General features: G+C 39.0%; 1 protein-coding gene across 1 annotated transcript in view; it reads left to right on the top strand.

Annotated features, from left to right (window-relative positions):
• DOCK4 (dedicator of cytokinesis 4) overlaps nt 1-15,378 on the top strand; it is a 480,919-nt gene that overhangs the window by 254,946 nt on the left and 210,595 nt on the right. Inside the window, exons 9-12 of the mRNA XM_029233259.1 lie at nt 3,007-3,088; nt 3,635-3,695; nt 7,699-7,831; nt 11,650-11,738. Of these exons, the coding sequence (XP_029089092.1) occupies nt 3,007-3,088; nt 3,635-3,695; nt 7,699-7,831; nt 11,650-11,738 (365 nt within the window). The remainder of the gene's footprint in view (nt 1-3,006; nt 3,089-3,634; nt 3,696-7,698; nt 7,832-11,649; nt 11,739-15,378) is intronic.

The raw sequence follows: 15,378 nt of genomic DNA, 5'->3' as shown, positions 1-15,378 counted from the left end.
TCAGCCACACACCAGCTCTGCAATCTTTTTTTTATTATTATTTTTTATTTTTTTTATACAGCAGGTTCTTATTAGTCATAAGTTTCATACATATCAGTGTATACATGTCAATCCCAATCACTCAGTTCAGCACACCACACACGCACACACCCTGCCACTTCTCCCCCTTGGTGTCCATATGTTTGTTCTCTACATCTGTGTCTCAATTTCTGCCCTGCAAACCGGTTCATCTGTACCATTTTTCTAGGTTCCACATATGTGCGTTAATATACAATATTTGTTTTTCTCTTTCTGACTTACTTCACTCTGTATGACAGTCTCTGGATCCATCCACATCTCAACAAATGACCCAATTTCATTCCTTTTTATGGCTGAGTAATATTCCATCGTATATATGTACCACATCTTCTTTATCCATTCGTCTGTTGATGGGCATTTAGGTTGCTTCCATGACCTGGCTGTTGTAAACAGTGCTGCAATGAACATTGGGGTGCATGTGTCTTTTTGAATTATGGTTTTCTCTGGGTATATGCCCAGTAGTGGGATTGCTGGATCATATGGTAATTCAATTTTTAGTTTTTTGAGGAACCTCCATACTGTTCTCCATAGTGGCTGTATCAATTTACATTCCCACCAACAGTGAAAGAGGGTTCCCTTTTCTCCACACCCTTTCCAGCATTTGTTGTTTGTAGATTTTCTGATGATGGCCATTCTGACTGGTGTGAGGTGATACCCCATTGTAGTTTTGATTTGCATTTCTTAATAATTAGTGATGTTGAGAAATGTCTATTTAGGTCTTCTGCCCATTTTTGGATTGGGTTGTTTGTTTTTTTAATATTGAGCTTCATGAGCTGTTTATATATTTTGGAGATTAATCCTTTGTCCGTTGATTCATTTGCAAATATTTTCTCCCATTCTGAGGGTTGTCTTTTCGTCTGGTTTATGGTTTCCTTTGCTGTGCAAAAGCTTTGAAGTTTCATTAGGTCCCACTTGTTTATTTTTGTTTTTATTTCCAGAACTCTAGGAGGTGGATCAAAAAAAGATCTTGCTGTGATTTATGTCAAAGAGTGTTCTTCCTAATATTTTCCTCTAAGAGTTTTATAGTGTCTGCTCTTACATTTAGGTCTCTAATCCATTTTGAGTTTATTTTTGTATATGGTGTTAGGGAGTGTTCTAATTTCATTCTTTTACATGTAGCTGTCCAGTTTTCCCAACACCACTTATTGAAGAGACTGTCTTTTCTCCAACAGCTCTGTAATCTTGGGCAAAACTATTTACTATTTCTCAGTTTTCCCAACTATAAAATGGCATAATAATAGTACTGACTTCCTAAAGGCGTAGTGAGGATAAAAGGAATTAATCCATGTAAAGTCCTCAGCAGAGTGCCCATTCTCAAAAAAATACTGTTTTCTCAAAAAAATAGTATTACCTAATAATGACTATTTTAAAGTGTAATTCATTTATCCCAAGGTGAATTTTTGCACATTTCCTTTTAGTACCTATTAAATTTGAAATAGTAGTAAATATTCTTCCCTTCTGAAGAGTTTGCAGTCCTTTGTCATGAATTATAGTAAATGACAATTGAATAAGATTGATTTAACTCTGCATCCGAGGTTGGATCTGTCATTTCCAGCCTCCGCTTCAGAATTATTTCCTATGGGAACTTTATAGTCTTCATTTGAGAATCCTTGCAGCAATTTATATTCTCTTCATTCACATCTCATCAGCCACTGCTCTGTGGAACAAGACATAGGTAATAAGTGTGGAAATGACCCCGTAGAAATGTGTGTTGGTTGCCCTTTCTCATGTGAGAGATCAGGGATAGGCATAATATAAGAAAAGGACAGGGTGAGCCAGGTAGTTGAATCTGTTAAATATCTCTATCTAGATTTAAATGGCAAAAGAGAATTAAAATGTTCCAAAACAACCATAAATTCAAATCCATATGCTTCCTTAGAGATCTGATTATGGTCCTCATTTCTCCCCCTGTAGGGGAGAAGGCTGATTTTGGATGACAGAGCCATTATTTATGGCAAGGACCAAGTGATAAATAAGCTTGGAGACTTGGAAGGGTCTGAACCTTACTAATGCCCTACCTTCCCTTTCCCTGCTTGATTCCTAGGCTGAAGCTGCAGTGACCAAGTCTATACCCTGTGTTAATTTCACATTTTGGGGATGTTGGCTGTGTGTTCTCTTCCTGAGGCAGCCAGCCATTTGATTCTATTGTGGGCACCAGGGTATTAAAATTCAGAAGCTTGTGGTAGCTGGTAGATTAATTTGGGGGTGAGGGTGATATTCATTTTATTTTTTTGAACATAAATAGTGTAACACATTATCTTGGGTATAAATGGTGTCCACAAGTATTTATTGACTTGAATTAGTGGCTGATCAACAGCATTATTTGTGTTTGCATTAAATCTAGGTGTCACTGTATTTTCAGTGCAAGTTCTATAGACAGTGCGAGGTCTTCTGTTCCTTTGTGGACCAAAGAAAATTCAAGTTTCATTTCTTGGTCTCTCTTTTTGTGTTTTGGATTATAGGTTTATAAGAGCATAAAATATTAAGCCTTCTAATGAATGGTTACCACTCAGAATGGTGTCCTTGTATAATGTTTATTAAATACTATGACACAAAACATGAAAAAAAAATCTTAGGTACAAATACACAAAACACATTGTCACATGTTTTCTTTTAGTGTACTTTTTTCTACTTTTTAAAATAATGATATCACTGATATAGAAGCTTATTCTTTTCAAAGTTAATTTTTTGCTTGCATATATATTTATGTTTTCTGCTTTTGCACTTGCCTCTTTGCCAGTTTTATCAGAAGTGAAGCAAATGTTTATTGTCTTGGGTTCTCTCCTAAATTATATCCGCAGTTTTGATGTCAAATGAAAGACCTAATAAGTTTTGAGTTTAACTCTTAGGATGAAGAGCAGCTAGAAAAGTAATGAGTCCTTACATATTAAATAATTTTCAAAATATTAAACTTCTTTTCTCTTGTAGTGAGAGATTTTTCTTGAGGCTGAATAGAAATGGGCTTCCCAAAGCCCCAGATAAACCAGAACGACAGTGCTCTCTCTTTGTGGTAAGTGGATCTTGTTTTATCCAGGAGGCAGATTCTTTCTCAAGTACTTTATCTTACTTAAGAGAAATAAGTTACTGTGAGAGAACATAGTAGATTTGCTTAAACTTTGTAAATAACACATAAATTACAGTAGTGCCCCCAAAATCTGAATACCAGCATTCACAGTCACACCTTTGTCCCTTAGTGTGTATTAGAGCCTGTCACACTATGGCCAAATCCCAATGGTGATAGGGCTCAGTATGGCAGGTGGTATTTAGTATGTACTTAATAAGTGTTTAAAGAATGAGTAAGTGAGAGACTGAAATAAGAATGGGCTTTCCTTTTAAGTCTTATTTGACATCATAGGCTTACAGTAAAGTTGATTGTAGTGATATTTTAGAACAGGATTTGAACTTTATGCTTCTGCTACAGAAATTCCATTAAGAATGTCTATGTTTATTTTTGTCTTTCTTCTGTTATTTGTGAAGATTATGTGCTACGTATGCCTTTTAAATGCTTCTGCATAAATTATGAGTTCTAAAATGACCAGACTTTGTTTTTTGGTAGGATTTGGGTAGCAGTGAGCTAAGAAGGGACATCTACATCACCGTGCACATCATCCGAATTGGTAGGTATGATACTTGGTGTGACAGGAGCACGACAGGGAGAATTGCTGAGAGGTCTCTATGTAGTTGTGATTTATGTGATGTCTAGATCAGAAAGAAGTCAAGGCCACATTTGAATCCAGTAATTACAGAATTTGGGAATTGTTCCCTGGTCTCCCCAGACTTTCATATCACCATAAATAGATTTTGTTCTCTTTCCGTATAAGTCATTAGTTAGTTTGTTGTGTTTCATTTTGTTTTATTGGACTCTCTAAACATATTTGATTCAAGCACTTGGTATTTGGTTTTTTTTAATTCTAATTTCTGTTAACAGCATAAACTTCTAGGAGCTGGATTTCATACAGGTTTATGAAACCAATTGGCATTTTCCAAAGTACAGAAGGCTGCAGAGCATTATTACAGAAAGTGCTATAAGAAATACTGAAAACTTTGCATATATTTTTCACTTGTATAATTTCATCAGCTTATTAAAGGGTCTGAGAAGTCCTACAGGGAAATATAAAAATGCTTCTCTAATTTTGTTGACCCTAGCTTTCTCCAAATTTGATTTGACTGTGGAAACATTTATATGATGTAACATTTATTAACATCTTGCAGAACACACTTTGAGTGTTCTACAGTGAACTTGCACATCAGAGCCAAAATGTGGTCACTAGTTTTTACACATATAAGGCATCTAAAAGCAAGCATTTTATGGCAGAGGAGCTATATGGTGTAGCCTACATCATTTTTCCATTACAGCTAACCAGCCGATACTGGAAATTGGTTCCCGCTTCCTCATTAATTGTGCTACATGACTTGCTGGGGATACTTCTGCAGGATTGTGATATCTCACCATGTGGTCCTGCACAGTGATCTTTATTTTTATAGTTTTTTATTTTATGCACATGATAACCACATTGTGCATTGAGAGAGACTATAAAACGTCGTTTCAACATAGATTTTCTAAGTATTTTTTCTCATAAAAATCTGTTCTGAAAACCCATTTCATTTTATCCTGTTTTTATATTTGAGGGACAATAGAAATAAATAAAAAAGTAAATGGTTTTTGGTTTTGTTTTAATTTCCTTTTTATAGATGACTATGGGGTGGGTTGGAAATTGGAAAGAATCTTTCAAAACGTTGGAAAAGTTGTAATGCGTGTTGCTGTGTATTTATGAGATAAAGCCTCTGTTCCCAGGATGGCAGGGGTGCAGTTTATGTAATTCTTTGTGTTTTTTAAAAATTTATTCAAATTTATAGTAGCAATTGTTAATGTAAAATGTGGTTCTGGATATCTTCATGTAAACATTGCTAAAATTTGAATATAATCTTCTACAGCATTGAGAAAAAGAGTAAACCACTTTAGCTTTCAGAACTTTTAAAAAGGTATCTATAGGTTTTCGGTGGTAGAAACACACACGGTAGAGTGACCACATGCCCTGCTTGCCCATGGCCTGGGCAACTCTGTCCTTCACTCCCAGGATAGAGCTGAGGAAACCGCTTCACAGTATTACCCATCACAGGGCTGCCTTTCAAATACCTGGCATTTGATTTTGTATTTTTTACTAAGATTTTTATGATCATTAAGTCATCAGAATGAATGTTGAATTAGAAATTATCTACCCTCCTTCCCTGAGCTTTGGTCAAATTAATTCTTTATTGATATTACTACAAAGACTTGTCTGACGATTACCCCATAAGACTGAAGGTAAGAAACTCTAAGAAAGATTAAGACTTAGTCTGCTGCAGTGAAATGAAGGAGTGGAAGATTCTTGTCCATCAGGGACAGATACTTCTTAATTTTTCTAGAGTATTCCTCGTACTGTTTAATGGGAAAAGGGCATGCTGACCCTCACTGGCTGCAGAGAGCAGGAAGTAATAGCACCTGCCTCAGAATTTAAGTTCTCATCTTTGATTGGAAAGAAGGGGAGGAAACAAAGAGAAGTAAATAGTTTCCCCACGCCAGGTTCGTGAATAACTGTATGATTTCTATTCAGCAGTGATTAGTTTTCAACTTACATCGAACCAATGGCCATTCATAACTCTGAAGGACAGACGTGAACATTAATATTTACATCATTTACTTATCGGCTCAACAAACTCAGGAGGTCTTTCACCACCATTCATTTGTACCCACCACGCCTTTCAATAAATTTAGGAATGGCTATTCCTGTCTGAACACGAATAGTCATTCCTGGCTTTCACCGTACAACAAAAGCATCTCGGGGCTTCCCCGGTGGCGCAGTGGTTGAGAGTCTGCCTGCCGATGCAGGGGACACGGGTTCGTGCCCCGGTCCGGGAAGATCCCACATGCCACGGAGCGGCTGGGCCCGTGAGCCACGGCCGCTGAGCCTGCGCGTCCAGAGCCTGTGCTCCACAACGGGACGAGCCACAACAGTGAGAGGCCCGCGTACTGCGATTTAAAAAAAAAAAAAGCATCGCTGACCTATTTTCTACCGCCAGGAACACCCATCCCTCTTTATCAGTATGTTAGTAATTATTGGAGCTATCAGCACATTCAGCCAACCAGTGGCCCTATAGCTGTATGACTAACAGCTAGTGTTACAGCCGGGCACCTACTAACTCATTTAATCGGAGGAGCAACGCTAGCCCTAATAATCGTTAGTTCTACTACAATCTTCGTTACATTTATTATTCTTATTTTGCTTACTATTCTTGAATTCACAGTAGTCAAGTTTACGTATTAACCCTATTAGTAAGCCTTTACCTACATGGTTATACCTAATGACCCACCAAAACCATGCATGTCACGTAGTAAACGCCAGCTCCTGACCCCAGAGGAGCCTCTCGGCTCTTATAGTATCCGATCTAGCATATGAATCCATTTTAGCTCAACATTCGTATTATCCTTAGGCCTGTTAACCAATATATTAATAATATATCAATGATGACAAGACATCATCCAAGAAAGTATGTTTCAAGGCTATCACACATCAATCGTCCAAAAGGGACTTCGATAGGGAAAAATCCATTATTTCAGAGGTCCTCTTTTTACTGGTATCTTCTGTGCTTTTTATCACCTTAAGTGGTATTCCAGCTTTTATTTATAAGCATTTCTCTAAAGATGATATATTGCAGAGGCAATTCTCCTTTATTACTGAAGAATGAAAGCTAAATTGGATGTTGCCATTCCTTTTTTTTTTTTTTTTTTTTTTTCTCTATTTAACATTGGATTTGGGGAGTGCTAGAGTCAGGCAGATGTGCTGTAGGAGAATTTCACTCAGATGGAAACAACTTACGGATCCGTTACCAAGCATCTGGAAACAGACTTACAGACTTTTTTCATTATTTTTCCTCACATTAACTTGCTATACTACAGCTCCAGTGTGCTTTTTGCTTTCAGTCTTCAAAATAACCCATTGGTAATTAATGCAATGATAAATTGCAATGCAATGATAAATTAAACAGCAATAAAATGCAATGATAAATTAAAACAGTATCTCAACCACACATTTAAAAATGTCTAACAATTTAAACAAGTTGAAACTGTGTCAGAGTAAAAAACATCCCTGGAGATTTCAGCCTGGGTACGGAGTCAGGAAGGAGCGTGCTCATTTGATCACCTATGCTTACTTGCTATACCTTCAGGGAATCTCAAACTGCTTCCTTTCAAAGGTGAAATATTTGAAAAGGTTTTTAAATATGGCAATTTTAAAAAGTAGAAAATGAGATAGGCACCACTACTGCCTTTTTTGATGTGAGCCTCCTGGGATGCCTTCATGAATGCTTGGGGGAAGGTACCCAGACATAGGCTCAGCTCCCATCTTCATGTTTTATAGATAACAGCTGATGGCCAGAGTTTACGCTGCGTGACCTTGGGCATGCTAGGTGGTTGGGGGGGAGAGTCCAGAGCTGAAGCAACATCTTCACTTGCCCCAAAGCTGTGTCTTTTCCATCACCCAGTTACATTTTATATGGTCTACTTTATAGCTATATGTATCTCTATTTAAGGTGGATTAATCAAATGGCTCCTTGGGCCATATGTGCTTTTTAATTGAACAGGTCGGATGGGGGCAGGAGAAAAAAAGAATGCCTGTAGTGTTCAGTACCGGCGACCCTTTGGCTGTGCGGTTCTTAGCATTGCTGACCTGCTGACAGGAGAGACAAAAGATGACCTCATCCTGAAAGTGTACATGTAAGAAGCTTGCACGGGCTGGGGGCTGGGGTGGGCGCAGAGGTACATGGGGACCCTACGTGGCGAATCCTGCTTTTTGTGGGTAATGGAAGAGCCAGGGATGGGTTGCATTCATTCCTCAAAAACTCAGTAATCTGTAGGTTCACTACAAGTGAGCCCACACATCAACATTTGCCTGTCAGAGGAATTATGAAATCAAGAACCAGAAAATACAGACAGTTTATCGGTTGGGTGGACCATCAACTGCATAGAGTACCTCTCATGAATTTAAAGCCTAACATGTCTTTACCCTCAGAGAGTTCATTTGTCCTTGGAAAATGGAAATAGTTTTTAATATAAATTAATTAGAATTAGGAAAAGGAAGTTCAGGTCAGGTGATTTCCCTCTTACTTCGTGTATTATTAGTTTGCTAGGGCTGCCCTAACAAAGCACCGTAAACAGTGAGGCTTAAACCACAGGAATTTATTGTCTCACGGTAATGGAAGCCACAGATCCTGGATCAAGGTGTTGACTACGTTGATTCCTTCTGAGGGCTGTGAGGGGAAAATCTGTCCCCTGCCTCTCTCTCCTAGTTTCCGGTGACTTGTAGATGCATCACCTGATCTCTGGCTTCATCATCACATGGCTCTCTCCCTGCTTGTGCGTCTGTTTCGGTGTCCAAATTTCCCCTTCTTATAAGGACACAGTTATATGGGGTTAGGGCCCACCCTAACGACCTAATTTTAACTTTATTAACTGTGTGAAGACCCTATTTCCAAATAAGGTCCTCAGAATGTGGGTTAGGACTTACATCATCTTTTGAGGGTCAGTGGGAACAGACACAGTTCAGCTCAAACACTCCACTAAGAAAATCACTTAATGTATTCCAAATCCTAAGTTTTTAAAAATGCACATGGTTTTGGATCACCCCACCCTGAGCACCTTCCCACAGGACTGAAAATTGAGAGTTGACACACAGTGACATCCTCAGAGCAGACCCGTGGGGGGTTGAAGGATGGGGGATCTGCTTTCCACATTCCCGATTTGAGGACCACACGGCTGACCTCCTCTGTGAGTGAGCTTGCTTTAGCTTTCTGTTCTGGCTGTTGAGTCGATGTATCCAATGTGTGCCAATAGTTTTTCCATATGTAGAGGGAACGCACGTGGCGCACTGCCTGTGGGACATATACTTCAAATTGCTTTTTGACCACAGCTGCAGGGTTTCATGGATTTATCCATCCTCTACCCACTGCCCCTGGGACCCGTGCCACACATTTGCTAATTAGTTGACAAAGATTTGCTTACAGCCTGTGGTTTAGGACTGGAAACTCTCTTTATCTCTTTTAAGAGCAATAAAATCTGTGACCTTGATTTTAAACTTGAAAATTTCTAGTGAAACTAGTGGGTAGTAAAGCACGCTATTCTTTTTATCATATGGTCGGACTTAAATCCATGATAATCCCCTTTCTAAACTCTACTGATGTTCATAAAACATAATTTAATTGCAATAATACTAATGATAATAGCCACCATTTACTTTGTGCTAACTACATGCAAGGAACCGTGTTAAGCACTTTGCATGTGTCATGTCACTTTATCCTCATGACAAACCCATGAAGCATTTGCTGTTGGCTCCGTTTCCACATAAGGGAAGAGAGAGGCCAAATAACACCCAAAGTCACCTGGCTAATCAGAACAGGAACCAGATGTGAAGTCAGGACTGTCTGACTCAGAACCTGAGCTCTCATGTTACAAGGTTGTATGTTTCCTGGTGTTATTTCACACCACTGTCTAGCGATGTGACAGTGATGCTGTTAGGTGGCATTGCTTTTCAGGAAAACTAAAATTCCTTACAAGCACAGTCTCAGTGTTTCTTAGAGTGATCTTTCCAGGTGTGGGTAGCAAGTGTTAGATTTATCTCGCTACTGGGAAAACTGAGGGACCCGAAGTTCCATGCATCCCCTTTGATTATGCAGCCAGCAAAGGAAGACACATAAATTCCAGTTCTGTGATAGACACTCACGCCCATAAAAATAAATTGTACTGCTCTTTGTGGTTGTTATTGTCTGTTTTTTCATAAGTATCAAATAAGGTTTGGGGTTGTTCTTGCTGCAAGAGAGATCCCTTAAAAATTCCAGTTCAGCAAATTACAAATCTGTTCCAGGAAGGACGCTAGGCAGTCAAAACAGTCATTGTAGATTAAGAAGAAACTATGAATATAGTGAAACATTTTAGGGAAGTGCCTGTTAGAAACAAATTGGAAGAAATTCCTATTTGTTAAGGTGACCAAATCCCTAGCCCATCTAGGACTCAAAACAGAGAACAATAACAAATACCTCATTGGAGCCCGGAAGATATTTCAGTCACATACTTTAGGAGCTTTTATTTTATTAGGAGTTTGGTAGGTTAAAAGCATGACTTCTGAAATTATGACTTATCTATCTAATAAGAAGCAAACCATCTTTCTCCCTTCCCAACTGAGTTGAACTAAGAAAACTGGGGACAGAATGTAGTAAATGGCAATTTTGTATCTTACAGCTGGACAGGTGGAATGGTTTCATTTCATCTTAATTTTCCAGGCTTCTAAGAGTCAGTGGTCTGTTTGGTATCCTACTGTTAACTGGTTCAAAAACAGCCTCCATCCTGTTCATCCTGGAAAAGCTGAGAGTGATGAAATAAATAAATATGTAAACAAATTGTGAATTATTGGCTATAGACAAGGTTGTGAGGAAAAGGACTCTATACTCTGGAACATTTTGATTGATAGTGTATAGAATCTTTGGTATTCAGGATTCTTGGGAGGGAGCCTTTGTGGCTAATAAAAGATAGTAGTGAATTCACAAACACGTCCAGATAAGGGAGGCTTTCCCTAGCCGAACTGGGGGAGGCCCAGCAGTAAGGAGATAGCAGACCCAGATGTTTACGAACCATCAGGAGTTACCAGTCAGAGGGAGATCCATCCAGTCATTCATGCAGCTGGTATTTTTTAAGCACCCACAGTGTTCAAAGTACTCAGGGGAACACAGATATCTACCAGTCCTAGATTCAATCCTCAAGAACCTTCAGTGTCTCCTAGGTGAATGTACCATGGATACAAAGATAGCATGAGTCAGTGGCTGACAAGAGCTGAAAGACCAAGGTACAGATGGTTGTCAGAGTGAGAAGATGGAGAGATGCCTTTTGGCCTGCAAGTGGAGAATCTGGAAGGGTTACCTTAATTACCCTTCGGTAAATCCTGCCAGCCTTTTGCCAGTGCCAGTTGTGTTAACCTCAATTGCATTTTGCTTGATTAGTTGCATTTTGATGCTAGCCACCTTGGTCATGATATAATAGGTGGAGACTCGCTAATGAGAATTAACATTTTTTGAGCATTTACTATATGCCAGGCATTATCCTAAGCCCAGGCTTGTTTATTCTAGTATTTTACCCCCATTTCACAGATGAACAAATCAAGGCACAGAGAGAGTAAATAACTCCCCAAAGAACATAACTCAGTTAATAGTGAGGATTCGAATCCAGGGAGTCAGACTCTTAGTCAGTACTTCCTTCCAGTGTATGCATTGTTCTCTGAGACAGGGAATGGGGAGCTCTCATAATCTGAATTGTTCATCCCAGCCACTTCTGGCATGAAGTAGTTGGTCATGCATTACCGGAAATGGTCATTCCTGCTCATCTTGAGGCAACTATGCCAAAACTGACAGTCACTTGCAGTGGCTTGTTGAGGTCTACAAGGAGGTTTAAGGAAGTACATCATAGTGGTTATAACAAAAAGGGCAGGTGTGCTAGTAAGGTCATCTCATGCATCATCAAAACTTAACAGAGTGGTCATGTTTTCATAGGTGTAATACAGAGAGTGAGTGGTACCAAATCCACGAGAACATCATCAAGAAGTTGAATGCGCGTTATAATTTGACTGGCTCCAACGCAGGTGAGTAAATAGATCTGGCTGAGTCCCTACACTTTTCATTTCAGGTGCTTTCTTTTATCTGTCTGTGAAGAAGAAAACGATCAGCCCTTTGTTTTTTTCTCTACTCCCTAAAAATGCTCAGTCAGCATTCTGGTATGTCTCCTTTTTCTATGATAGGCTTGTAGCTGTAACTCTAAAAAATATATTCTGTTCTGGTTTGAATCAAGGTAGAGTATCTGCATTTGTTCTATAGTACCATGTCTTGGGACCTCCAAGTTGTTACTGATTGCTAAAAACCAAAGGACAAATATGCCTGATTTCATGACTGCTGTGTGGAATGGGTTTGATAAACAGGAATTTTTGTCAGTAAGGTCCAGGGCAAACATGCTTCACTGCCTATAGCTGCAGTTTTATGTATAGAAAAACGTGTGCATGCCTGTCCAGCAGGAACTGAAATGTACTATAGCATTATAAGTTATATATAATACATTATGTGTCACGTAGTCTTATACTAGTAATATACTATAGATTGTATTATATTATATAGCATATCTGGATTATATAGTATATAGAGTGATGTCTTAAAGTTTGATCAGTAGACAAAAACTTGGTGAATATTGTTTGCTCCCTATCCCACCTTCAAACCCATGTTGAAGCAAAATAAACTATGCAGTTGTGTGCTTTAATTACATAAAGAAACCTCAAATCAAATTAGCTGGTATTTGAACTGAATGCGTTGCTTTTTGTGGCTGATTTTTAAAGTCCCCTGAATACAGATATTTGTATGATAGTCCCGCTTGCCTGGCAATTAGAAGAACCTGAATTTAAATTTAGACCACCTTTTTTTCAGACCTGTGCACATCTTGCCAGGCCAAAACAACCCACAAAGAAAAAGTAACTGCAGACAGAAACTTTGCGGTTCGCTCCCACGAGAGCCATAAGTATCCACAGCTCACACGTGGCAGCGCTTCAGGCCTCAGTGAATGATGAGGTCAGTTTTTTCTTCCCTCTCCCAAGAGCTGGGGAGGTAACTTGGCTTTTCTTTGATTCACACGAAGTCCTACATCTACCACTAAATAAACAAAAGACTTGCACTTACTGTTGAAGGCAGAGGAGACTCTGAAGGACCAGGAGATTTTAGTAGTGACTATAACATGAAATAATACGAATACTTCAGAAACTGCTATGTACACTTGTCTTCACTTTTTCTGTGAAAGAATTAAAATAGTGCTTACTGTGTAGGGACCAAATGATTCATCTTAAATGTGCCTTCAATAAGATGGTAGGGCTGCTGCTTTTTAAAAACTTACCTTGCCAAATTCATTGGCAAACTTCTAGCCAAATCCATTAGTTTTGTTCAAACCTTTTGGTGTTTCTTGATACCGTGAACTATATCATGAACTGTATTCTGTACTTGTGCTGTCCACTTTGATAGGCACCAGCCACCTGTGGCTACTGAGCATTAGACAGGCTAGTACAGCACTGGGATTGAGGCGTGCAGTAATTGTAAATTACATACTCGATTTTGAAGACTTGATACATATAAAATGAATATAAAACATCCCTTTAATAATTTTTATGTTCGTTATATGTTCAGAGATAAAATTGTGGATATATTGGTTTAAATAAAATATATTACTGAAGTTAATTTTGTTTCTTTCTACTTTTTAATATGGCTACTAGAAAATGTTTAATTTCATAGGTGGCTCATATCATAGTTCAGTTATGCAGTGCTGCTCTAGACTTGATTTAAAGAATTTTCTTTTTGAGTTCTTTTGATGCCTCACAAACATTCATTATGCCTTGCTCCTTTCCTTCTGCCCACTAACTTTGGGTGGAGAAGTCTGTAACCATTGTATATCTTTTTCTTTCTCCCCAAGAGTCCCATTACTCTTAATTTGCTTGCATTTGCCTCCTATGTGAATAAATAAATATAAAACTAACCCTGACCTTCTGACTTTTCCCATATATTCCCTCCCCTCCTTACCATCATTGATTCAGTCTTGACTAAGCAGGGTGTGTTGGCCTCCTCCAATATACTTCTTTCCAAACTCCTTGTCAACTCCCAAGCCTTTCCTCTTTCCTATATGCCTTAAAATCCTTCTGTTATTGGGTCATTTGAATATATCATTGTCCAGACTGAGGTGATACCCAGTTGCCTCTTGAATCATGGTGAAGTACTCAATGATGGGCTTTGACTTATATGTACATATAGATTCCTTTAACATAACTGACCCTGTATCCCATGAGATCAGGATACCAGTCAAGCCAAAGCATAAATTTCTCTCTACTTACATATGGGAGTCATCTCAGAGAATATAGCCCCAAGAGCTTTGCCTCTGGAAGTGGGATGTCCTAAGTTTGAATCAATCAGGTTTTACTGGGATAATAGTAGTGTCTTCCTCTAAGGGTTATTGGAAGGATTAAAAGAGAAAACATATGCAAAGCATGTAGCACAGCACTTGATACATAATAAGTGTCTATTCAATGTTAACTATTATTATTTTTTACTCACTTTGGAGTAATCATCTAGAATATTCTACCCCTTCCTCTTTAGTCAAGTCTCCTTGTTTCATTTTCTCAGATTGGATCCTGATTTGATCTTCTAAATGGAGACTTTGAGAATAATGCAGCTGCATTATTGACAGGTTGAATCATTGAACTGACCCTTCCTACTCTGTGTTTCTAACATCTCATCGGTGCCCAGTTGACTGCTAACATCTCTTCCCAGGTCTTCCTTCTGATTACATAGATTAACTCCAGGGAGGAAGGGCAGCACATTCTATTTCCTTGGGAAGTCCTCCGAGTGCTTAGACATGCTCCACATTTTCCATGTGCTTTGTCACTTTTATTGACCAACTACCTGACCACTTATTCTTCCTGGAATCCTGTGTGAGGCTACCAGAAAGTGAGATCCAAGCCATGTTATTCCCTGGGTGTTACCTGTTGTGTTTGCAGCCATTGTGCTGAAATGAAAAACTACTTGTGCATCTTTGGAAAGCGTAAAAGAAACCGTTAGACTGTAGAGCCCTGTCTACCAGGTTTCCTCTCCTTTTGGCAGAATCAATCCTCCATTTTGCTGCCTACCGTTTGATGCTTAGATTTCTCATCAGCCGAATGTATACTCTTTATCCTTGGCTTTTACTGCAAAGCCCCGTCTGCTCTCCTGTCCTTAAGACCCACCCCTCTCCATCCTCCTCCTCTCAAGCCTGAGTTCCAGCCAGCGGCATGCAGCCAGCATCTACCTGCATTGTATTCCTTTGGTCTCCTCCTGGTGTCTTCTAGCTCTCTCAAGGCAAGGCAAACCCAGCCCTAAGCTTCATCACTCCAAACAACTGCTCCAGAGAGAGAAAGCTCAGAAAGAAACTTTTAAAAATTAATAAATTAGCCCTTTACTCTTTCCATTTAAGTTTCCACTCTTCAGTCTTGGTGGGTCATTGTTCTGTTGTCACCTGTCTTGAGGGAAGGCAGTTATAAAAACAGCAGATAGGGTTTTAGGAGCTGCTCAGCTTTATTATTGAAAGGGAGGCATCTGATAGCTTACTTAAGGGGGAAGCAAGGGTATACAAAATTAAAGTTGGAAATTGGGGTGCCTGATGTTTAAACTATCACAGTGGTAAGATACGTTGACATTTTCTCCTTGGACCATGGAGTAGTCGAT

Source organism: Monodon monoceros, unplaced genomic scaffold (genome assembly GCF_005190385.1).
Source record: "Monodon monoceros isolate NGI ecotype Baffin Bay Population unplaced genomic scaffold, NGI_Narwhal_1 Super_Scaffold_2, whole genome shotgun sequence".
Taxonomy (NCBI): Eukaryota; Metazoa; Chordata; class Mammalia; order Artiodactyla; family Monodontidae; genus Monodon; species Monodon monoceros.
This window is presented reverse-complemented; position numbering and strand designations above follow the sequence as displayed.